The sequence below is a fragment of the Myxine glutinosa genome, chromosome 3 (genome assembly GCF_964187855.1).
Source record: "Myxine glutinosa chromosome 3, kmMyxGlut1.1, whole genome shotgun sequence".
Lineage (NCBI taxonomy): Eukaryota > Metazoa > Chordata > Myxini > Myxiniformes > Myxinidae > Myxine > Myxine glutinosa.
This window is the reverse complement of record NC_136263.1, coordinates 60,083,803-60,110,911: the sequence shown is the minus strand read 5'-3', so window position 1 is coordinate 60,110,911 and position 27,109 is coordinate 60,083,803. Positions and strand designations below refer to the sequence as shown.

Sequence of the window (27,109 nt, the reverse complement as noted above, 5' to 3'; positions counted from 1 at the left end):
GCTCTACACCACGGTCAGCAAGAAAGTGTTGGATCATGCGAGCACGATGAGGCCATGCATTGTCATCTTGGAACACAAAGGTTCCTCGAAAGTCTGCACAAGCAAATGGAAGCAATGTTTCTTCCAGAATGGCCCTGTACTTGAACTGGCTCAGGTTTCCATTCAGAACAACCAGGTCAGTTTTGCCCCCTGCATGAAAAGCAGCCCAAACGGTCACCCCACCACCTCCAGCTTGGACTCTTGGCACTATACAATCTTTGTTGTTGGCTTCATGCACTTGTCTGCGCACTCGGACACGGCCATCTTGACGATAGACCAGAAATCTAGACTCGTCACTGAAGATCACATGATTCCAGTGTCCTGGCTGCCATTGACTGGACTCTCTGGCCCACTGCAATCGGCGCTGGTGGTGTAGTCTGGTCAGGCGTGGCTTTCTCAGGGGACGCCTGGCACGATAGCCTGCTTGAACCAGTCGTTGGTTGACTAGCCTTCTCGATACAGGCACATTTGTCAATTGCTGCCACTCAGCCCTAAGCTGATTAGCTGACTTGCTACGGCCATTGCAGACTAACCGGTGCAGCTGGTGATCATCCCTCCTTGTTGTTCTGCGGGGACGTCCTGGCCTCGGTATTGGAGTAGGGACACCCCTCTGAGCATTTCGTTTCAGGATCTTTGACACCTGACCTTGAGTGATGCCATACTGCCGAGCAATAGCACGCTGTTTCATGCCGTAATTTCGTAAAGCCAGCCCTCCATGACAAACAGCATTGTCGAGTTGACGGACCATCTCCAGAGGAAGCGGCAATAACTTTTGGAGACGTGCAGCAGTTGTTTTCCACTAATACAGAACGCAACAACCCTTGTATAGCTGACTGTGAAGCCAATCATCAAATGCACCTCTCTGTACATTTTGCCACGCCACCTGTGATATAATCCTGTTGTTGACTTCTTGCTGCGACAGACAATCAGTGACATGGTTCTTTTAACAAATAAATCACCAAAGTGTAAAAGAAACTCACCAGATTGATATACTGAGTGAAGAAAGTAAACCCAAGTCAAAAAAAAAAAATTCCATATTAAATGCCAAGTCTGTAGTAGTGGACTTAGTACCGACCCCTGATGCACTCCCACCTACACCTCAAACTCACCACTGTTCCCGTACAGCTGTGCGCGCTCTTTTGTACATTGCCATCACTACTCTGATCAACCATGCCTCCACTCCTAACTTCCTCAATGCCCATGTCAATACTTTGCGTGGAACCCTATCAAATGCTTTCTCCAGATCAACAAACCCAAGAAACAAATTCTTCCTCTTCTCCATGTACTTCTCCTGCAACTGCCTCACAATGAAAAGCGCGTCTGTCGTTCCTCTTCCTGGCATAAATCCAAACTGCATTTCGTCGATCTTCACTTTCTTCCTTATCCTCCTCTCCAACACCCTTTCCAATACCTTCATTCCATGCTCCAATAACTTTATCGCTCGGTACGAGCCACACTCCAGAGGGTCACCTTTCCCCTTGTATCGAGGGACGAGGGTACTCAGTTCCCAATACACTGGAATGCGGCCTTCTTTCACCACCAGATTACAGATCTCTGTCATTCTCTTCACACCCCAACTTCCTGCTGCTATCAACATATCTCCCACAACTCCCGTCGGCCCTCCCGCTCTTCTACCCTTCATTGCTTTTATCGCTTCCTCAACTTCCTTCTCAGTTATCTTTTCTGCCGGTCCTAAAACTGGGTTACTCTCTATGTTGCCATCCCATTCATTCTCTGTATTCAACAGCATTTCCATATGTCTTTTCCATCTTCCTTTAATTCCATCTGGGTCGACAACGATTTTTTCCCACTTCATCCTTCAAGCAACTCACCCCCATCACATCACACATCTCTTTCGCTATCTGCTTTGCAATCCTGAATACTGCTTTCTGACCCTCTTCCGAATCCAAGCGTTCTCTGAACATTTTCCTACATGCCTCCTGCACCTTTGCTACCTCTTTCTTTGCAGCCTTCCTGGCTGCCTTATAACTTTCATGCTCTGCTGTTTCTGTTCCCGTACCCTTCACCTTCTGCCACTCCTTGAACTGCTTCCTCTTCTCATCAATCTTTCCAACTTCATCATCCCACCACCATGTTTCCGAGTGCCTCGGTGGTCCTTTTGTCCATCCACATACCTCACCAACGGCTCCCAACAGACTAGCTTTCATTGACATCCAACCACTTTCAAGCTCAACCACATCATCCTCGACCCTACTCAGCCTCTCTTTTAATGCCTCCCTTACTGTCACCTCTTTCAACCTCCACACCTTCATTCTCGATTGGTACAGCATCCGCCGAGCTCTCCTCGCACCTTTCACCCTTATGTCGCAGACAACCAAGTGGTGCTGTGAAACAGCCTCCTCCCCCGGGATCACCTTTGTGTCCCGGAGGTGCCCCCAGTCTCGCCTACGCACCATCAGGTAGTCAACGGTTGTCGTCGACCCACCTGACGTGTATGTAACAAGCTTATTATCCTCTTTCTGGAACTGAGTATTACAAATCAACAAATCAGCTCCATCAGCAAACTCCAAAATCCTTTCACCTTCTCCATTTCTCACACCATATCCGTAACCCCCATGAACTCCCTCAAAACCATCCATACTCCTTCCCACATGTCCATTTAGGTCTCCTCCTACCACAACAACTTCCTCATCTTTCACGTTTTCCATCAGCTTCTCTATCGCACACCAGAACTTGTCCTTCTCTTCATCGCTTCGACCAACCTGCGGAGCATATGACGTTCGAGACGCAACGCAATGCAAATATGACGCAACGAGATGACGTTCACCAAGAGCTTTCCAATCATCATTTTCACCATCATCAACCTATCACTCACTCTAGTCACACTCACCACACTGTCTACAAACTCCTCAGAAAACAGGACACCAACACCATTCATGCCCTCCAGGCACCCTTGCCACACAAACTTGTATTTCTGTCCCTGCCTACCCTTCACCATTCTCACACCACTTCCCTTCCATCTCGTCTCTTGCACACAACATATGTCCACTCTTCTTCTGACCAACACTTCCACCACTTCTCCTGATCTCCCTGTCATTGTCCCTACATTCCATGTCCCAAACCTCAGAAACCGATCTCCACTTCGGGCTGTACCCTGCCCATAAGTAGTTGTAATTGTCATGGTTCTCTTTTTGAGGCAATGTTTTTATGGCCGGATGCCCTTCCTGACGCCAACCCTCTTAGTCATCTCTTACGACACGCAGGGATACGGTGTACCTATTCTAATCCAGGGTACACACTGGGAAACGTTTAAAACATGTAAATTCTTGGGGGGGGGGGGGTGTCAGCATCACGGCTGCGGTTTAAACATATTTAAATAATATTTAAACAAAACCATGAAAAACAATCTGGGAAAAGTCCCTAAGTGAGAACGTGGATTTGAGAAAGCAAGGAGCAGAGGTGGAAGAAAAACGAGATATAGGGGGCGGGGCATAAGTCGAGACGAGGAGGAGAGCGAACAAGCACGTGTCTGGGAGGAGAGAAAGAATTAATATGGAATTGTTTTTTTTTGTTGTTTGTTTATTTGTTTGTTCTGTTTTCAAAACGCTGGACAAAGGGTAAGATGTTCGTGAGAGGTAGGGGGGAGAAAAGAAAATCAAAGAAACAAGAAAATACTATGAAGGACAGAACTTATATTCACAAAACACTGACGGGCGGGGGGGGGAGGGAGCCTGGAGAGACCAGGCGCGCACTGGGGGCGAATACAAAAACGACTAATTACACACAAATTTGCAACAACTACAAAACCAAAACCAAATAGAAACATACAATAACACATACACAACAAAATACCCAGCGGAAATTTGACAAAGACACAAACGGGAAAACACTCAAACTTTGATGCCGTGGAGAGATCGAAGCAGGCCTCGTAGTCGTCGCTCGAGGGACCGGAAGTCGGAAGTCCAAAAATGTAAATGTAAATGTTTGTAAATGGACTACAAAATGTAAATGTTTCATGATATTTGTTATATTATATCACCTTTATCTATCAATATTGTTGAAATGAAGATCAAATAGCTATATGTTGAAATATGTTAAAAAAGTCAAAACTTTACATGGGGTGTACTTACTTTTTCACGTGACTGTATATGTCTGCTATTCCTTCAATAAAACAAATTTCATCCATCATATGAATGCACAACCTATTTGTTCTTCAAACTAGCAATTCCCTAGTAATGGTAAACTTTTGAAATGCTCTTTTAACTTCTCATCAATGGTGGACTTCAAGTAATCGTTTTCTTGAAAATGCTTATACAGCTGAGATTTCAGATGCCACATAAATTAATAGTCACACGGAGCCAAGTCTGGGCTGCAAGGTAGATGATTAAATAGTAGGCGCATGACGGCCTTTGCTCAACAACTCTTGTCTTGTGAACTGGCGCATTGTCATGCAGCATCAGAACGCCATGCGCCATCATCCTTTGGCATTTATCGCGGACGGCTTCATGCATCCGTGCCAGCAAGTCAGCACAATATTGACCAGTAATCATAGTTTTGCACAGCATGGAATCAGAAACACCTCTTTGAATCCCACAAGATGCTGGCCATAATTTTGCCACCTGAGGTCTGGGGTGTAGATGCCTGGTGCTTCCAGTGCATTGATTCAGTCTTAGTCTCAAGGTCTCAATGGTGAACCCATGTCTCAACACCAGTAACCAGACCTGACAAAAACTGTGCTAGGTCTGCGTTGAAGAGCCCCAGATACTCTTCACTGGAATCTGCTCTCTGGTGGCGATCTTGAGGTTTCTTGGCAACCATCCAGTGGAATCCTTTGGCTTGGAAAGATGTACATGGAGAATGGTTTCAGTACTCCCAACAGAAATGCTAAACTATGTTGCAGGTTCTGCAACCTAGCTTGATCGGCGATCAGACATCATCATGCTTCCCACAGCAGAGATTATTTCGGGAATGGTTGCATCCGAGGGTTGTTCAGATCTGGGTTAATCTTCGATCGATTTTTCTGCCATGTTTACCCTTCTTCACCCATCCTGTCCACTGCGGTATAATGAGGGACATCCTCCCCTTCCTTGGACAAATACTTCATATCTGCGAGTTGTTCAAGCTTTGAAATGTCCATTATTCAATGACCCTGAAAAGAACAGACCAGCATACATTATTCATCCACAGATGGTAATACAGACATGGAGTTGGGCATTAATTATAAATGTAAAAACGGCTTTTAATAACGCATATTAACTGTGGAGTAGGCACACTCTAAGTAGGCTATGACAATTGCAAAACTTATAGCTTTTGCAAAATTGCAAATTGCCAAAAAGTCATGATGCCTTCCCCCATCCCTTGGGGCGTGTTGGGGAGGGCGGGTGGAGAGAGGAAGGAGTGAGGGATGTCATCGGTCATCTTGTTGCAATATGCAGATGGTGGGATCCAATAAATTAAAATTATAGGTTAAAAGTTGCTTAACATAAAATGTCATTTTACACTGATATTTTGTCATATATCGATAGACCTTTATGAAGTGTGTGTGTGTGTGTGTGTGTGTGTGTGTGTGTGTGTGTGTGTGTGTGTGTGTGTCATTCCAAGCCGGTTAACATATGACATCTCTCCATATAAAGCCTCCTTAATGTCGCGAGCCTATACAGCAATACAATACACATAATCACGTTTCCCACTTAATGCCTCTGCTGACAATCAAGATGTGGCAAGTGAGGTTACAAAAGAGTGTGGAACAGTAAATAGTTGTAGAATGTTCTGCTCAAAAAAAACATCAAGCCTGTAGAAATTTTGTGATGATTGCCTGCACAGAACAGTGATAATTGCCTCTCAAGGACATATCTGTATTAAAGAGTGCCTTGGGGAAAGACCTTTTTGATGGACGAGGCTGTTAAGAATGATGTCCTGCACTGGCTTTGCACACATCCACAATAATTTTGCAGACATTCAAATCTTCCACTCCAATGGGACAATTTCCTGTCCAAAGCTGGTGAATACCTTGAAAACTATTTTTAAGTATAATTTTATCGAATATGAATATAAGCTTGGTTGTGAGTATAAATCAATTTCCAGATAAAATTAAAAAACACCCTCATATCTATATCTAGAATACATAAGACAAGGATGACTGTCTGTTCGTCCGTTCGCCCCCGTGGTTTTAGTAATTTGCTGTACGGAGTTGAAGGCCGTCAGTCGGCCTTCTTTGGTCGGATTACAAATACAAAATCTTCATATGTATATTCTTATGTATTGTCTTTGTGTCACGTTTGAACAAAATCAGACAATGCATGTTCAACAAGCATTCTGAGTATTGTGCTGCAATACATGTCCCCTACCAAAGTTCAAAGTGCCATAACTTTGTCAAAAATGATCGAATATGCAAATTTATGCATGGTTGATGCTGGTTTTCAAACTTGATCTGAGGTATGCTGAGACACATGTGTGTCACGCCTCGCCTCGTTGATAAGCCCGCAAGGTCGCTCCGTGGAGCGGCCTGCACGTATTGCACTGTGTGAATTATATAATTACCAACTCACGGTCTGAGGTACTAGCGATTCAAGAGATATCCATTTAAAAAAAATATTTTCGTTTAATTAACGATATCTGCCAAACCACGTGACCTATCGCAAATTCCAAAAGGACATTTTAGTAGACTGACATGCTGAACAGATCTGTGAAGTTTCCCCTCGATTGGATCAAAAATGAGGGAGGAGCTAGGTCTTAAAGGTTCATGATTAAAAACGTCATAACTCTGAAACCATGTGATGCATGACGTCATGCTCGTTGACTTTGTTGTTTGTCATGGGTATGCGATTCTGCCTGCAAAGTTTGGCCTCGATCTGTTCAGCCGTTGCAGAGAAAAAGGGGTTTTCGTGTTTTCACGAAAAACAATATGGCGGCCGAACCAGGTGACCTGTGACGTCATAATTACCATTAAAATATTCTACAGACCGTGTCCCCCCTACCGTGAAAATTTGATCTCAATCGATCCTATTATTGCAGAGAAAATCTTTTTTAAAGGAAATTAAAACTTAAAATGGCACTGAGTTAAGGATCATCAGAATTATCAGAATTCCCAAAGTTCAAAGTGCCATAACTTTGTCAAAAATGATCGAAACGTCGTGAAGTTCGACCTTGATCTGTACCTTAACATGAGGAAACCATGTACCAAGTTTGAAATCATTAGCATTAAGAGTTTAGAAAAAAAAGTCCGGAAAACTGTTCTTTGCGTGACGGACTGACGGACAGACGGACTGACGGAGGGACAGACGGAGGGACGGCGTGCAAACCTATAGTCCCCTCCGGTGTACACCGTTAGGGGACTAATAAATGGTTGGCGACATGTTTAATTGGAAAAATGGCCACCAGTCAGCCATCTTTGATCTGATCTCGGAAAATCATGACGTCCATATGTAAGCCATCATTCATTATCTGTGTACCCAGTTTGAACAACATCGTTAAATGCATGTCCAAGAAATGGTTGAGGACGTGTTCAATATTGGGCGTTTTTTTTACAACTAAAATGACCACCAGTCAAGAGCATCAAGCAGTCAAACCAGCGTTCTGAGCCTATGCACCACCCACAGTAATCTTCATCCTGATGAAGCAGCACTTGCACAGAAGGAAGGTGACTTACACAGAAATCCCGTCTGATGTTTTGACCCATTCACGTTTAGAATCCCATTTAAACCCACTCCCGTTTCCCATTCTCTTATTGCAAATAATTAATCGTACATAATCCATAACTCTGTGTGTATAATCTTTTGTGTTTTGTTGAGTTTTGTGCACCCATCATGATTGTATCGTATAGGCTTATTAAAAGCTGATATATTTGATTGTTTGATTTTTATCTAACACCATATTTAGATTTTATTTTATTACCGGCCAAGGGCACCAGTAGCGATCTTTTTGGATTTGGATTCCACTTTTTGTGTCAACTACAGTTGCTCCCGTGAACATCATTGTCTGTTCTGTGTTCTTGCTCTTCCATGTGCCTTGATGAAGTATTACAAAAAAAAAACCAAAAAAAACCAGTATTCTTTTACTATGCATCTCTTTATTAATATTCATTGTTTATTAATAAAGTAGTGCCACAAGGGCGCAAGATCGCCGTCCATGTAGAGACTGCTATTGATACAGGTCCCAGCGGAGTATTTTTATGTATGTCCACACACTATGGCATCTTCTTCTTTCCATTGCAACGTATTTCGCTCCCAAAAACGTCTGTTTGTGGTTTTGAACTCCAACTTTGTATGTTCACCTGAATATCTACCTTTTGAAAGGTAGTCATCGATTTACTTGGTTGAAAAAAGCTGTTAGCATGGCTACGTATTCCATTTGAATGCATGTGAAGATGAATGGGGAAGAGATGGGAGACAGGAGAGGGAGAGGAGATTGGGGGTGGGAGGAGAGAGGGGAGGGGGATCCTATGCTAGTTTTTCTCCTCACTGAGGACAGGTACTCTTCCTAGTATCATATAATAATCTTAAATAACCTGTATTAACTGGCCAAATTTCCAAGCACCGATTATTTTGTTGTATTTGGACAACCCTTATTGGGGGTCTAGTCATTCCCTCATTCCAAAATGGTGGTCCATGTGAAACTCGTCTATTTCTACTTCTCCACTACCCTCCTTCCTCCCACAGAAAGCTGACCTTGCTGTGGCCGCCCTCTCAATCAGCTACAGACGTGAAAAGGTCATTGACTTCTCCAAGCCGTTTATGACCAGTGGGATCAGCATAATGTACCGTAAACCCAACGATACCTCTCCTGGGCTGTTCTCCTTCCTGTACCCTTTCTCCTCAGAGATCTGGTTCTACATTCTGCTCTCTTACCTGGGCGTCTGCAGCGTCTTGTTCATTGTGGCCAGGTACTGCAGGACGTTGATCATAGTAAAATGCTTTAGAAAATATTGTCAATGTGTATGGGCGAAAACCGACATGTCGCTTTTTCTCCGCCCCTTAAACCTCTTAAGTGAGGGGCGTGGCCTCAACATTGCCGAACAGTGATTGGCTGAATAATTGGTGCCGCAATTCCTAACAGGCACGATAGTGGCAGAGAAAATGTCCCAAATGCTGGTAATTTACAACTTAATGACAATTATTATTATTGAAATCCTCCCTATAGGTCTTTAGAACAGCTGATCACCACCATCTCTTATCTTCCCCCATCCAAAACCTTGATCTTTTCTACCCCCGCTAATTCATCCCAGATCCACTTTTTTGAAATTCCAACTTCTTTCCTGGGAGTCCTTGCAGTGTCCATATGTTTTATACCTCTCCCACCTCCCCCCAAGCCCTCTCCCTCCCACAGTTCTCTTGATGTCCCTGCTCTCAAATGTTGTGTTTGTGTCCTTCCCCCTCTCCCCCCATCTTGTCTACCGCTCCCCTTATTTTGTGTTTTATGTGTCGGTTTGACTTTTTGTGTGATTAATGTTAGCTCTTTCACGAGCCTCGATCTTGTATACAAAAAAAAAAAAAAAAATTGAAAGTACAATTAAAACAGATATGTTTAATAAATTACTGTACAAATCATGATGTGCGCACAGACCACGATGGAGCCTAATGTAATGAGCCATAAAACATGTACTTAACAATTATAAAATAATCCCTCTAGCACCGCAAACTTACACAACAGAGCTAATTGGTCGGGAAAATGGAGTTAGCAAAATAATAAAGTAACCACCTTCAAATCAAGGTAAACTAGAACGGCATTCAGTGGAGAGCATACCTCTGCCTAGTGAACAGTTTACATTTTGTATCCCACTGATGGGCCGGATATGGATTCGGACCTGAACCAAAATCTAATCGGTTTATTCTTTCTTGTCACCTAACCAACTTATCCACCAAGTTTATTCATAACTCGTCCATACCTTTATTAAACATCATGTTATATATCGCTTTTCACCCGATCTCTCAATGGTGAAGAATCACTTAGAAATAAAATAATTCTCATATCCGAATCCATATTCAGATCTTCACCAAAATCGAATCGATTCTTCCTTGTCACACACACAAAACCTGTCCACAAAGTTTCGTCCGAATGCGTCCACAACTTTTGAGATATCCTGCTATGTATCGTTTTTGTCCCCATCTCCCAATGGTGAAGAAACACTTAAAAATTCTACTAGCCGGATCCGAATCCGGATCTTCACCAAAATCGAATCATTTCGTCCTTATCACATACGCTACATCTCTGCCAAATTTCGTCCGAATCCGTCCTCAACTTTTTGAGATATCTTGTTCATAAACAGACAAACAGACAGACAGACGGGGGTGAAAACATAACCTCCATCCACTTTTGGTGGCGGGGGTAATAAAATAACAGGATACAATGGGGCAAAGGAAATATTGACACGTCTCGTGGCTTGCACGTCCACAGTATGGCAGGAGATTGAGCTTGGTAGTATGCATTCATTGGTGCCCCACACAGCGTAACTGGAATGGTGGATAAGGACTGGCATCGTCACCAAAGGTCTGTGATGACAATGGTCTGCAGCTGGCACCAATGGTCTGCAGCTGGCACCAATGGTCTGTGATGACAATGGTCTGCAGCTGGCACCAATGGTCTGCAGCTGGCACCAAAGGTCTGTGATGACAATGGTCTGCAGCTGGCACCAATGGTCTGCAGCTGGCACCAATGGTCTGCAGCTGGCACCAAAGGTCTGTGATGACAATGGTCTGCAGCTGGCACCAATGGTCTGCAGCTGGCACCAAAGGTCTGTGATGACAATGGTCTGCAGCTGGCACCAATGGTCTGCAGCTGGCACCAATGGTCTGTGATGCCAATGGTCTGCAGCTGGCACCAATGGTCTGTGATGCCAATGGTCTGCAGCTGGCACCAATGGTCTGTGCTGATCTTCTGGGGCTCAAATGAACCGAACACTGAGCTCTCTCCATGCCAACTCTCTCACCCTCTCTCCCATGGCGCAGCATCTCTCTGCATGCTTCACAGATAGACCTACACCAAATTCTGACAAAATGGTCTTTGGGTGCATGGAACAGCATGGTTCCAGCAGGCAAGAAATGGGAGGGAATAATAATTGCAAATAATCAGGGAAGTAAGGTAGAACCACTTTTACAGGCCATTTCCCCCCGCAGAGCAGGGGTTGAAGCTATGTTTTATGGCCGGATGTCCTTCCTGTCGCCAACCGTTAGTCGTCTCTTGCGACACACGGGGAATTACCAGTGAACTGGTACTCAATTTGCCGACCTCGGAAAGGGCTAACCTGTTTCCCCCTGTTGTTAACAGACTGACATTGATTCATACACTCAACTCAGGCCTTCACATCTTCTTCTGGGTGCCGCACCACTCAAAATGACACAACACCTTGTCATCCTTGTGCAGTAGACCTTATCACCCGTTGGGAATTCAATTGGTATCACCACTGGCTTTAGGCAAGAGAGCACTCAGAGTAGTCGCCTCTAATGAAAGGCGTTAATCTCTGTAAAGTCTCTTGGCAGGAGTAGGAGTCAACCCTGTCGATGGGACCTTTCGTGTTTGCCACTCGCAATGTACTGATTGGCTCAGCCTCGTGCCCCTTATGTCCGAGAGTGGCACCCGTGGCAGTCGGAGAGCTTAACAGGAGGGCAAATAGGAAGCAAATTTCACCGGTAAGAGAAACCTTCGGTACAAAAGATCAATTATGTTGTCATGTGGAACCCGTTAATTCAGGTATTGTGCAACTGGAAATGAAACTGCACCTTTTTCTTCTTTCTTGTTTTTTTCATAATACTCTTCGCAAATAATCCAACGGGATTCGTCACACTTCATTCTTCTTTAACTTAACCTCTTCCGATCCCTCATTGCTCATTCTCCATACCCTTTACCCGGCTAGGTCTGGGGTCATGTTGTAAGCATGAGGTCCTGTTTCTTCTGCACATCGCCTGGTTTCGCAGTCGTGATGAGGTTTCTATCCCGCAAATTATATTTCTGGTTGTGGTTTCTTTTGTCTGGTCCACCACCTACGAACCTTTTTTTCAGAACTGTACTTCCTTTTCGAGTTGATGTACTGTACTATGTGAAGAATTATAGGACACCTAAGTGAGTTGGCCTGTTTGGCATTCCCTCCTGAGCACATATCCCATCATGCTCAGATCCCATGTCCAAATGGCAAATACTGTGTCGGTTTGCCCATTGTATACAAATGGCCTTGTATTTTAGATAAAAGTCCACTTGCATCTACTAATGTCCTTGTCCTATATGTATTGTTACTTCTGCCACCGAAGATGCATGGAGGTTATGTTTTCACCCCTGTCTGTCTGTCTGTTTGTCTGTCTCCCTGTCTGTGAACAGGATATCTCAAAATGTTGCAGATGGATTCGGATGAAATTTAGTCGAGAGGTTGAGTGTGTGAAAAGTAAGAATTGATTAGATTATGGTGAAGATCCAAATACGGATCTGGATGAGAATTTAACTTTTCTTAAAGTAATTCTTCAACATTGAGTAAAAAAAAAAAAAAAACACCTTTAGAGGCCATTTTCCCCCACAGAGCAGACGTTGGCCTTTTTCGAGCACCTTTGGCCCCTTTTTGTAGCAATGTTTTATGGCTGGATGCCCTTCCTGCCACCAACCCTGTTGGTCGCCTCTTGCGATGCACAGGGAATTACCAGTGAACTGGTACTCAATTTGCTTACCTTGGAAGGATCACAGGCTGAGTCAACCCCCCTGGTGTTAATTCAGCGATCGACCGGGATTCGAACCCAGGATCCTAGGATCCCAAGCCGGCACCCTAACTGCTAAGCCAACACCAGGCTACTCAACATTGAGTGATAGGGCCAAAAACGATATGTAGCATGATATTTCAAAAAACTATGGACGGATTATGACAAAACTTGGTGGATGAGTTGGTTAGGTGACAAGAACAAGCCGATTCGATTTTGGTTCAGGTCTGGATCCAGATCCGGCCTATCAGTGGGATATCCATCCCACTGCAGGCCTATCAGTGGGATACAAATCGTAAACCGTTCAGATTGGCAGAGGTATACGCTCTACCCAGTACCGTTTAGTGTGTACATGCTCTCCAATTAGCCAAAGATGCTGTACAAAAACAAAACCGAGGTGAAAAATCCTTCCTGTATGTACCTTGCAGACATTCCCTGATGTACAGTAATATCAACTATTGTGCCGCAATCAATTTTGAGACCTGGGAGCATGTTGTGGGGTTTCTGATGACAAAGAGGTATTCAATGGCGAAACTCGCAACTTTCTTCATTTACAGACTTGGCATTTAATATGGAATATTTTTTTTGTGGGGGTGAACTTACTTTTCAAGATGACTTAGAACCAAAAGTTCATTGGAATTATGTTGAAATTATTCTAGATTTTGTTAATGTGACCTTTAAAAGAAACAAAAACCACATTTGACATTTCGAAGCAAATAAATTGATCCTTGAAAGTGATGTAAACTGATATCGAACTCAATTCACGGACAGTACTGTGTTAAACTTCTGTGCGTTTTCCAGAAGTATCTCTTTATTTTGCACATTAGCCAAAATTTTTTTTTAACAAAAACAAAAGTTAAATTACGACTGGGATTACGGACAGTAAAATTACAGTTCAGTACTTCGTGTAACCCCCACGAGCATTCAGGAGATCACGTACACGTTGAGGCATGCTGTTCACGAGATTTGCCAAGGTTTGGACAGGAATCGCTTGCCATGCAGTGACAATAGCCTGCTGCAATTCATGCACAGAGGCAGGCTGCTGGTCCAAGTTGTCGATTTGACGCGTTAATTCTGCCCACAAGTTCTCTATCGGATTCATATCCGGGGACATAGCAGGCCACTCCATATGCTCTACACCACGGTCAGCAAGAAAGTGTTGGATCATGCGAGCACGATGAGGCCGTGCATTGTCATCTTGGAAGACAAAGTTTCCTCGAAAGGCTGCACGAACAAATGGAAGCAATGTTTCTTCCAGAATGGCCCTGTGCTTGAACTGGTTCAGGTTTCCATTCAGAACAACCAGCTCAGTTTTGCCCCCAGCATGAAAAGCAGCCCAAACGGTCACCCCACCACCTCCAGCTTGGACTCTTGGCACTATACAATCTTCGTTGTGGGCTTCATGCACTTGTCTGCGCACTCGGACGCGGCCATATTGACGATAGACCAGAAATCTAGACTTGTCACTGAAGATCACGTGATTCCAGTGTCCTGGCTGCCATTGACGGTGCTCTCTGGCCCACTGCAATCGGCGCTGGTGGTGTTGTCTGGTCAGACGTGGCTTTCTCAGGGGACGCCTGTCACGATAGCCTGCTTGAACCAGTCATTGGTTGACTAGCCTTCTGGATACAGGCACATTTGTCAGTTGCTGCCACTCAGCCCTAAGCCGATTAGCTGACTTTGTATGGCCATTGCGGACTAACCGGTGCAGCTGGCGATCATCCCTCCTTGTGGTTCTGCGGGGATGTCCTGACCTCGGTATTGGAGTAGGGACACCCCTCTGAGCATTTCGTTTCAGGATCTTTGACACCTGACCTTGAGTGATGCCATACTGCTGAGCAATAGCACGCTGTTTCATGCCGGAATTTCGTAGAGCCACCACTAAATGACAAACAGCATTGTCGAGTTGACGGACCATCTCCAGGGGAAGCGGCAATAACTTTTGTAGACATGCAGCAGTTGTTTTCCACTAATACAGAACTCAACAACCCTTATATACCCGATTGTGAAGCCAATCGTCAAATGTACCTGTCCGTACATTTTGTCACGCCACCTGTGATATAACCCTGTTATTGACTTCTTGCTGCGACAGACAATCAGTGACATGGTTCTTTTAACAAAGAAATCACCGAAGCGTAAAAGAAACTCACCAGATTGATATACCGAGTTCAGAAAGTAAACCCAAGACAAAAATAATAATATTCCATATTAAATGCCAAGTCTGTATATGAACTACTACTCACTTGTTTGCTCTTCCAAGATACATTTCTCTCTCTGTGTGAGGGCCAACCAAGGTCACTGTTGATATAAACCTTTGCAAATCCGCATTGCGCACTCCACTTTTGGATGATGGCCTGGCTTTTTTGGTTTCTGTACAAGATTGAGACTCATGGAAGAGGCTTTGTCGTGATCTCTCTTATTTATTTGCACAATAACACAACAGGGCAAGGAATGTGATGAGGGGGTGTAGGGGAAGGAATGACAGACGCAAAATGATCGTTTTAACCCTTACATAGATCCCTTACAAGGAACTTCAATGCAGGAGAAGGCCATTAGGCCGACCGAAGTCTGTGCTAAGGTTGCCAACCTGCTGTTGGTTGTCTGTGCTCTGCCCTTTTCAATACTGAACATCAAGCAAGGAAGCAGCACACACCATGAAAAAAATTTTTTTGGTATGACTCGGCCAGGGTTCAAACCATGGGCCTCCCAGACTTGGAGCACGTGCTCTAACCATTGCACCACCTAGTGTGGTTGCTTGTATCTCCTTAAAGAAGTATCGGTTGCTGCATTGGCATTGGACCTTCTAACTTGAGCACCGAGTGTAAAGTGCCGCTCGTTGAGACCCCCAGCTCCCCTTGTTTGGATATTGGCCCATCTCCTCTTCTTGCTCGACCTCCCATAATGCCATCTCTCCAATCAAGACAATTTTGTCGATTGTAGCTTTCGTTTTCACCATTATGTCACCTGGCTCATTCGCCAGATCTGGCTCATGAGATTGTGAAAAATAGAGAACTCGGGGCTCGTGAAATAGGTTAAGTACAGGTGAAAATAAGAACCAGGCACCCTCTGGTACCTGGCACCTCCAGATACCTGGTGCCTTCAGGGCGGCATTGCCGTTCGCCCGCGGCGCCGGAATAAGATTGTTGATGATAATAAGATAATTAGTTGGAATAAGTGATGTTGCATTGATGGGTTGACTGACTGCCTGGACGCAACTGAGGTTGTGGATCTACTGATGTACCATCTATTGATGTGGATCCATGATCGAGGTTGTGGATCCGCCGTTTGGAGAGGTCCTGGGCTGAAAGGATCGAAACCTCGAGGAAGAACGGTGCCCAGCTGATGATCCATGCAGTCGGGAAACTAGCCAGTTGCTTATAGATTAAGGTTCTTGCTTTCGGTGGAGAAACTATGTTTGAGATTTACAATTTAAATAAAGTTGAATAGGGGATGATGTGAAATTAACATCATTTACAGCAATCCTTTAAATTATTTATATTTAAGTTTAGGAACAACCGATACTGTACAATTAATTGTGTGTGTGTATGTGTGTGTGTGTGTGTGTGTGTGTGTGTGTGTGTGTGTGTGTGTGTGTGTGTGTGTGTGTCTCTGTGAATAAAAGAGAGAGATAGAATTGTGAGGAACAGAAATGAAATAACGAGGTGTGTGTGTGTGTATGTGTGTGTGTGTGTGTGTGTGTGTGTGTGTGTGTGTGTGTGTGTGTGTGTGTGTGTGTGTGTGTGTGTGTGTGTGTGTGTGAATAAAAGAGAGATATAGAATTGTGAGGAACAGAAATGAAATAACGAGGTGTGTGTGTGTGTGTGTGTGTGTGTGTGTGTGTGTGTGTGTGTGTGTGTGTGTGTGTGTGTGTGTGTGAATAAAAGAGAGATATAGAATTGTGAGGAACAGAAATGAAATAACGAGGTGTGTGTGTGTGTGTGTGTGTGTGTGTGTGTGTGTGTGTGTGTGTGTGTGTGTGTGTGTGTCTGTGAATAAAAGAGAGAGATAGAAATGTGAGGAACAGAAATGAAATAACGAGGTGTGTGTGTGTGTGTGTGTGTGTGTGTGTGTGTGTGTGTGTCTGTGAATAAAAGAGAGAGATAGAATTGTGAGGAACAGAAATTAAATAACGAGGTGTGTGTGTGTGTGTGTGTGTGTGTGTGTGTGTGTGTGTGTGTGTGTGTGTGTGTGTGTGTGTGTGTGTGTGTGTGTGTGTGTGTGAATAAAAGAGAGATATAGAATTGTGAAGAACAGAAATGAAATAACGAGGTGTGTGTGCGTGTGTGTGTGTGTGTGTGTGTGTGTGTGTGTGTGTGTGTGTGAATAAAAGAGAGATATAGAATTGTGAGGAACAGAAATGAAATAACGAGGTGTGTGTGTGTGTGTGTGTGTGCGTGTGTGTGTTTTTGTGTGTGTTTGTGTGTGTGTGTGTGTGTGTCTTGTCACTTTGTATGTTTCTCAGCTTTTATAAGTCACAGCGCGATGTGACAGGGGAAAACACAACCGACTCGGAGACCTCGGGAAGACGAAGAGTTTCGTGTGATTGAAAGCCAAACAGAGATAAATCAAGTTGGCATGTCCCTGCAGATCATTCTGCAGATAAATCGTCAGGCATTGAAAACATCTGCTGGTGGAGTTAGGGCTGGGGAGGTGACTGGGCCAAGTTGCCAAAGGTTCGGATTATTAAGAGATGGTGTCCACTTAGTAAAGGGACCAGGAAGTAATTGGTCTGATGTTGAGATGTTTATGCCAAAGTAACTGACTTCATTTCTGACTAGCTGCGGCCTCACTACAAGGCATGGGGCAGCCTGTGCTAACATGGCATTCCTGATTTGATTTTTCTCCTTATTACCTCTTTTTCATTAGCCACGTGTTCGCGTATCGACCAATTCTGCAAGAGTGGATTAGATCTTGTCACGAGTAGCTCTCCCTATCCCACTCCCCAACCTCCCCCCACACCCTCGCCTGCAGTAATGAGCAGTGATGAAGACACCTCCTTATTTCATTTGAGCTTTGTGAAGTGAACCTTTTATTAGTCTCCACTTATCGATTCTGCTTGTACTCATTGACGCATGCGGTGGATGACCCTTCGCAGCCTGAGCCTGTGAGGCGGTGCAATCGTTATGCGCAAAGGTGAGACACTGAGCCTGCTTCCTCGCATTTCCAGAAATATCGCACATCCTTTTGGTGTCATCGTTGTAAATGTCTTTTTAAACATGCCAATGAACAGTGATATTTTATAACTAGATGGTATTCTTCGAATACTTACCCTGCGCAGTCAACTTGGTGTGAGCCAACTCTTCTGTTTTTGAACGTTTTTTGTTTTTTTTAAACTTTGATCTAATATGCCTGCCAGACCACGTGAGCGATGACATCATACATTTATATTCTCTAATATAATTGTTGCATAGATCACGCTCAATAAATTTCAAACTGATCAGACTAAGCGTTGTCCCTGTCGAATTATGACGTCATAATTACGACACCAATGACGTCATCGTTAACAACACCTATTCCCCATGCGGAGTTATTTACAATGAGCCACGTTTCAATTTTTTCCATGGAATTGTTTTGCAGATATAGAGGTGTAACGTTTTTCAGTTTTTCCAAGATGGCGCCTGTAACACGTGACCTATTACATCATAATAATTATTAAAATATTCTATAGGAAGAGATGCTTCTGTGGTGAAAATTTTGTGTCCATCAGACCAAGAGTTGCAGAGAAAAAAAAAATCATACTGATCGGATGAAGCGTTATACTTGTCGAATTATGACGCCATAACGAAGGCACCGATGACATCACGAACACACCTTATTCGTCATGGGAAGTACTTGACAATGAGCCTTGTTTAAAATTTTTCCATTCAGCAGTTTGGGAGATATAAAGGTGTAACTTTTTTCCAAGATGGTGTCCGTACCACGTGACCTATGACGTCGTAATTAGGAGTATAAAAATTCTCCACGCGGAGGCGCTCCTATGGTAAAATTTGGTGTCAATTGGACCAACGGTTGCCGTGAAAATGAATTTTTAAAATGCAGACATGTACATACGCTGCACGCCACATGTATGTATGTACGCAACCGAATGCTTAACCCTGCTTTTGCTTCGCGAGCACAGGGTAATAAGAGTTCCCTCACAAGGAACTCCATTACAGGAGGAGGCATTAGGACCATCAAAACCTGCGCTTATGGTTGCCAACATGTGGTTATTTTTCTGTGCTCTATTCTTTTTAATGCTGAGCATCAAGCAAAGAAGCAGCATGTACCATTTTTTATAGTCCCTTGTATGACTCAGTTGGGGTTTGAACCGCTGACATTCCAGATTCAGAGCGGACCCCAACCACTACACCACCGAGTCTAATTAACTGGCAATCAAACTAAAATACGCAATTTGGTGTCTGTGTCTGTCTGACTGTTTTCTGACCATGATACATTTGTTCGTTATTATCCAATCTCAACCAAACCTGACAGGAGGGCTAATGGTCACGGGATTGAGGAGGTTATATTTGCGACTTCACTTGCTGCCCCCCCCCCCCCCTTCCCAAGGGTTTTTTTTCCATCTTGGGCGAAATCTGTGTTAAAGTGTATATCCGTGTTAAGATAGCTAATCGTGGTATTTTTCTGAGGCCGCTTCAAAAACAAAAGTAAGAACACCAAGTACAGATACATTCAAAGTACACCACCCCCATGCCAAATAATTAAATATCCTACAGCGCGGATTGCCCGGCAATACCAAAGTACAGCTCATAGAGACTGCATTGGGAGGGAGAGGTGTACAATAATTGATTGATTAATTGCATAATTAAAATCAATAAAATATCATATAATATTTTCTGAATCAATTGGCTAATAGCATAACTAAACCACCAGTGCTTCTTCCGAAGATGTATCTTTTGGAAATTTAATTAAATAAGTCATTAATAAACAAATTAAATAAATAATAGATTAATCAAAAAATAATTATTCGATTAAATGATTAATCAATAAATCAAAAATATCCTTTATAGCCACATCACTTGGTCACTGTCACGTCCAAATATTAGCTTCCTAGCTCAAACGGTGCCTGAGATATTGCCCAGATGAGAAAGAAAACAAATAAATGATTTATAATGAAAATAAATAAATAATAATCATGAATAATTAAATAGTTAATCAATTGGCTAATAGAATACATAAACCACCACCATTTCATCCGAATCTGTAACTTTGAAAAAATCAATTAATTAAGTCATTCATCGAATAATTAAATAACTAATCGATTAATTAATTAATCCAAAAATCAAAAATACCCTTTACAGCCAAATCACTTGGTCATTGTGTTACGGATTTATGTGAATTTATGTGAATTACTATTCAGGTCATTGCTTATTAATGTGTAGTCGATTAAAGGTTGTTGTGATTAAAGGGTCAGGAGCCCTTCTGGGGAAAAGGAGACCGGAAACGGGAGAGAAAAGACACGAGGTCTGGGAGAAGCGGCGATCTTCCTCTTCCTCGCCGAGCTCCGACACGAGGGGTATCGATATTGAGCAGCGTGGGGGATGCTGCGTTTGAAAGCCCGTCTGGCGCAAGGAGTTACCTGCGCGGGGTAATTACCCATTTACACGTCAAGTCGCCGTGGGTTCGTGCACGGAACCAAGCGTCCGGCATAGTTCGCCTCACCGTCTACAAGGATGCGTACGGGTCGCACCTTGGGCCTCGCGCGCGTTGCAAGCCGCGCTTGGTTTTGCCCCGTTGCTTGGCAAGGAGGTGTGCGCTGCAGCAGCTGTCCCCGGTACGAGACGTGCACGTTTGGAGCACGTCCGCCCGGGGTTCGTTCAACCGCCCGGGTGCGGAGAAGAGAGACATTGTGAGGGACAGTGACCCCAGTGGTCGTGAGTGGGGAAAGGGGGGGACACATATATAAGATGGCCATCTTTGTAATATTGATTGTTGATTGTTGATGGTTGTTGATTGCTCGGGGAATATATTATTGATTATTCCGGATCCTTGGTGTGGGGTTTCTTCTTGACCGGAATTCATATTGATTGCGTTACGAAAGCGTATAAACCATAGATCTTTCTGGCGGAGTTCCTCTCACGGTCCGGGGGTCACCGAGACCAGGTAGTCACTGGGAGGACCACGTAACAATTGTCATGTCCAAATATCAGCTTCGTAGCTCAAAAAGGGCCTGAGATATTGCCCAGATGAGAAAGAAAATAAAGAAATGATTAATAATGAAAAGAAATAAATGATAATCATAAAAAAATTAATAATTAATCAATTGGCTCATATAACTCATAAACCACCACCATTTCATCCGAATCTGTAACTAAAAAAAAAAAGAAAAAAAAAGTCATTAATCGAATAATTAAATAATTAATCGATTAATTGATTAATGAATTAATCAAAAAATCAAAAATAGCCTTTGCAGCCAAATCGCTTGGTGATAGGAAGCTGATATTTGGACATGCCAAACTCAAAAGGTGTCTGAGATAATGGCCAGGCGAGAAAGGAAATGTAATTAATTAAATAAGTACTTAATTAATCGCTAATAATTAAATAACTCATCAATTAATTGATTAATCAAAAAACAAAAAATACTGTTTTTGACAAAGCACTTGCTCACTATTGTGCCGAAATTTCACCTTCCTAGCTCAAAGGATGGCTGAGATATCACCCGGACAAACAAACAAAGAAAACAAGAAAACAAACAACCAGAGTGAAAACTGAGTACTCCCTTTCAGCGTGCGTCATTGCCGAGCCCCTATCGGTGCCCGGCAATGACGTTATGCAGCACCTGGAGATGGCATAGGAAAGGTGCGGTGTACAATAATAATGATAAATAGCATGTAATTAATGTTACTACAAAAAGTATTAATACTTAACAATATCACGCCTCCTCAAGCGCTTTTTCCTCCTTGGACAAATGCCATATTAACATGTAGAAATAACTTATCAAAGCGTTTTGTCCTACCAGACACTTATCCTTATATTTGTCCTACCAGAAGTAAAAAAATATATAATGCATGTGATTAACTTTTTAGACAGTCGCTACTGCTGTTTAACACTAAACTGAAAGAAACTTGGAGAATTCTTTCCATATTTGAGGCATTCTATGCTTATCGCATCCACCATGGACGAACGGGCCCGAGCCTAGATCTACTGTAATCTATACTATTCCCCAGAGAGGAAAATAACATGACCCTTGCTGCCGCTCCCATTGGTAGTCGGCACACTAATCATACTAAAATACGCCAATTGGTGTCTGTCTGTCTGTCTGTCTGATTATTTTTTGACCGTGATACATTCCGTCATTACTTATCCAATCTCAACCAAACATGACAGGATGACGAAGGGTCACACAATGAAGGTTGTAGCGCATTCATTTGCCCCCCTCCCCAAGGGGGTTTTCTCCCCCGAGCAGGTTTTCCCCGCCATTGCCGTCAATGGGGTTGCATGTTGAGGTGTATATCCATATTAAGTTAGCTTTATCGTGGCGTTTTTCCAAGTCCGCTTTAAATAACAAAAGTAACAATAATAGCATAATATTAATGTTATTTAAAACTAATATTAATACCAATAATATCCCACCTCCCCAAGGGGTTTTTCCTCCTTGAACAAACGTCGAATCAACGTTTATAAATAGCTTATCATGGCGCTTCTGTGGGAGCAACGGCCTCCACCTGAAGTAAAAATTATTATAAACCACAAACACGTTTGATTACCTTTTTAAACAGTCGCTAATGATGTTTATACAATTATATAAAGATTTGGAGGAATCCCGACATCCGTCAGGTAAGTTTTACTTCCAGAACTCAGCGAAGATCTAGGGTACTCTATATACCCCACAAGGGTTGGGTTAATAACATGACACTTCCTGCCGCTAACATGGCGTTTTTCGGGGTGGCCTTTTGAAACTCGCTCCTGCTGTTTAACACGAAAATGAAAGGGAGGAAGCCCGGGGTGTGCTCATTTACCAAGCTGATGGCTGGCGCTTGCCAAACAAGCTGTTCCTTAAGGGTTTTAAATGGAGTGCTTGCTCGAATGCTTAAACCACTTGGCGATCTCTCCACAAGAAACTTGGTAAATGAACACACCCAATGTTCTTGAGACCCGACCATAGGGACTGTAATCATAGGGACCCGACTGTAATCTATATACCTCAAAGAGGAATGACCCTTCCTGCTGCTTCCGTAGTGAGCCGGTGTACTAGTCGATTAAAAATAAACATCCTTTAAAAAAAAAGAAGATTTATGGGAGCGTTCTTTTTGAAGAAAAAAAAGAAGAAGTGAGAAGTGTTATGATTTATGGGAGCGAGACATGGGTAATGAACGTACAGCAGCAACGAAGGCTGGAAAGGGTGGAAATGCGAATGGTTCGATGGATGTGCAGAGTATCGTTGAGAGAGAGGAAGACAAATGATGAATTGCGAAAGATGATGGGAATAGAGCCTGTGATTGATGCTGTGAAGAGGAACAGGTTGAGATGGTTTGGTCATGTGTTGAGGAAGGATGAAAGTGACTGGTTGAGAAGAGTGATGGAAATGAATGTAGAAGGAAGTAGAGGACGGCGAAGACCGAGAAAGACTTGGCTAAAGATGGTGGAAGAAGAAATGCGGGCAAGGGGGTTAACAAGGAGAGATGCAGAAAATAGGGCAAAATGGAGAAGATTGTCATGGGGACCGCAAGGCTAACCCCCGCTCTAGCAGGGAAAATGGCCTTAAAATGCATGTTGTTGTTGTTGTTTAAAAAAAAAAACTTATAATTTTAATTTTTCTTGCTGACGTCTCGTTTCTTTGGAGAGAAATGGCCTCAAAAATAGGTCGGCCAATCATATCCGTTCAAAGGCTTGAAAAATCCAAGAACACTCCAAATATATGTTTCTGAATAAATATCGTTTTTTCGTTAATATTGGAATAAGAATAGAATATACTTTTTTGGGAAAACATATCAAAAAAGCAAAATATATTGGTTGAAAGTGGAAGTTGAAAAATTAACTTTTTACTTTAAAAACATAGACATTATATTTTACATCCTAACGTTAAGTAAATAATTTAAATAACATATACTGTGAAGTGCAGATATAACTTGTTTGAAATTTCAGATCTAAATTTGTAATATACAGTATTTCTGAACATTGATATAACCTTGACCAGTATTTCTTAAATAACTGTGAGTGAAAATAAACACTGCTCTGAAATTTTGGGTAGGCCTGGCCTACCTGAAATCCATCAACCATGGCCATGACTGGGTAGGCTTGGCCTATCCGAAATTCATCAACCATGGCCATGACTGGGTAGGCCTGGCCTATCCGAAATTCATCAACCATGGCCATGACTGGGTAGGCCTGGCCTACCCGAAATCCATCAAACATGGCCGTGACTGGGTAGGCCTGGCCTACCCGAAATCCATCAACCATGACCGTGACTGGGTAGGCTTGGCCTATCAAAAATCCTTCAACCATGACCGTGACTGGGTAGGCTTGGCCTATCCAAAATCCTTCAACCATGACCGTGACTGGGTAGGCCTGGCCTCCCAGTACTACCCAGAGTTCCAGCCATGGTTGAAAATTTGGAGGATGTTTGGTCTGTTTTACTTTGCTCACTTGTTCCCACTCCACTTATTTTGTTGCTTTATTATAAAGTAAAACCAGAAGACATTGCCTGTCATGAACATACTCATATTTTAAATCCTGAATCAAAGATTGCTTCATATCAGTCACTTTGCCTCTTTACACTACACTGAGTGTAATTGGTAATCACGATTCAATTGAACTGTGAGGTCATCCATGAAGCCATCGGAGCCTCCACAACAAAACCTGATAAATTCTCAGTCGTTTGTGCCATAAGTATACTTATAAAACATTGAAATCACCAAGACGGTATAAACTCACCGTTTAACTCGCATTTCCATGCGGAACCACCAATGACATCACTACAGACTCTTTAAGGAGAGTTTCTCATTAACAGGGGTCAGATTTATCTCGACTTTAGGACAAGGAATACAGATGAAATGCTTGAAAAATGAGGTCACAGCACCCCTTTAATAGGTTTTCCTACTTACTTTGGCTATCTCTTCTTTCCACACAAGTAATTATTTTGAACTGTAAAACAACTGATTATTATGTGGTTGACCAATAATTTGCATATCGTTACTTTTCTTTCATTCTCATTTGTTTGCACTTTCTCAGTTTTCATTTTCTGGTCATGTTTACTTTCAGATTTTCCTTCTTTCCCTGATTGTTCAACTTTTTCTTTGTCATGTTTTTAGCCGATGTGTTTAATAATTTGCTTGTCTTCTACTATATAAGAGAGCTGTTGGTCTGTCTGTCTCTGTCTGTGTGTCGCTATTTTTCTCAGAGATGGCTGAATGGATCTTCGTCAAACTTTCAGAGGTTCATCAGTGAGTGCCTGGGAGTGTTTTCGGGAAATATATATATATATACAGTATATATAAAAAAGTTGTTTTTTTGGATTAAAAAAAATAATCGCTCGATAGTGCCTAAGCCTTTTAAAATTACTGACAGTTACAGTCACGTGAAAAAGTAAGTGCACCCCATGTAAAGTTTTGACTTTTTCAACATATTTCAATGTACAGCTATTTGATCTTCATTTCAACAATATTGATAGATAAAGGTGATGCAATACAACAAATATCATGAAACATTCACATTTTGTAGTCCATTGTATAATTTAATTAAACATAAATGCAAATTTCGCATGTGGAAAAAGTAAGTACACCCCAACAGCCAACATTTATCACTACTTCAAACACCTAAAATTAGAATCAGGTGCACCAGCTCAGGTGCAAATGATTAGAACATCGTTAGAGAGGATCTTGGAGGAACCTGTCTTATTTAAACCTCAGACATTTAGTTTGGTTTGCTCTATGTTGTTGAAGTGTGCGGCGTCACCATGCCTAGATCAAAAGAGCTCTCTGAGGCCTTCAGAAAGAAGGTTATAAATGCCTACGAGTCTGGGAAGTGATTTTAAAAGATCTCCAAACAATTTTAAATCAATCATTCGACTGTCCAGTAGATCATCTACAAGTGGAGAAGATTCCAAACAACTGCCAACTTGTACAGGCCAGGCGGCCCCAGCAAGTTCAGCCCGAGAGCAGATCGCAAGATGCTGAAAGAAGTCTCGAAGAACCCCAGAATGTCATCACGGGACCTACAGGTAGCTCTTGCCACTGTTGATGTCAAAGTGCACGAGTCTACCATTAGAAAGAGGCTGCACAAATTTGATCTACATGGGAGGTGTGCCAGGAGGAAACCTTTGCTGTCCAGAAAGAACATCAGGGCAAGACTAAAGTTTGCCAATGAACCTCGGCAAGGACCAGCACTTCTGGAACAATGTGCTCTGGACAGATGAGTCAAAGGTAGACCCTATTTGGCCACAGTACCAGAAGACATGTTTGGCAAAAACCAAAGACAGCATTTGACCACAAGAACCTGATACCAACTGTAAAGCATGGTGGTGGAAATATTATGGTTTGGGGCAGCTTTGCTGCATCAGGGCCTGGGCAGCTCATCATCATATAATCCACTATGAATTCTTCATTGGACCAGAGGGTGCTTGAGGATAATGTGAGGCCATCTGTCGGAAAGTTGAAGCTCAACCGAAGGTGTACCTTGCAACATGACAATGACCCTAAACATACCAGTAAATCCACCAAGGAATGGCTGAAAAGAAAGCAATGGAGGCTTCTGGAATGGCCAACTCAAAGCCCGGATCTAAATTCCATCGATATGTTGTGGGGGGATTTGAAACGAGCTGTGCATGCAAGAAACCCCTCAAACATCGCACAGATGAAAGAATTCTGCATGGAGGAGTGGGCAAAAATTTCTCCCAGTCGATGTCAAAGACTGGTAGACAGTTATAAGAAACGTCTACTTGAGGTTGTTTCTGCCAAAGGGGGCAATACGACCGATTAGAGCCAAGGGTCTACTTACTTTTTCCACATGCGAAATTTGCAATTATGTTTATTTAAATTATACAATGGACTACAAAATGTAAATGTTTCATGATATTTGTTATATTATATCACCTTTATCTATCAATATTGTTGAAATGAAGATCAAATAGCTGTATGTTGAAATATGTTGAAAAAGTCAAAACTTTACATGGGGTGTACTTACTTTTTCACGTGACTGTATGTATATTCAAGTACACATTCGTATAATTAAATACAAAACAATCACCAGACATTTGAACACAAATAAAGCAAACAATTGGGGAAGTGTACGAAGTTGGTAGTAAGGCTTCTGCATCTTCCTGTGCATCATCATACTTAACTTAGAAATGTGATGAATGACACATTCATCAGCATATATTCAACGAAAAGGTGAAATGATGATTTGATATTTGTGATGGATTCTGATTTGGATGTAATCGCTTTTCCATTATAGTTGCCCTCATTTCAAATATGTTAATGTTTCTTTTTCACTTAAGTAAT

At 42.7% G+C, this 27,109-nt stretch overlaps 1 protein-coding gene across 1 annotated transcript in view; it reads left to right on the top strand.

Annotated features, from left to right (window-relative positions):
• Window positions 1-27,109, top strand: part of LOC137423499 (glutamate receptor ionotropic, kainate 2) — a 469,702-nt gene that overhangs the window by 382,699 nt on the left and 59,894 nt on the right. The window contains exon 12 of the mRNA XM_078773570.1: window positions 8,658-8,881. Coding sequence (XP_078629696.1) covers window positions 8,658-8,881 — 224 coding nt within the window. The remainder of the gene's footprint in view (window positions 1-8,657; window positions 8,882-27,109) is intronic.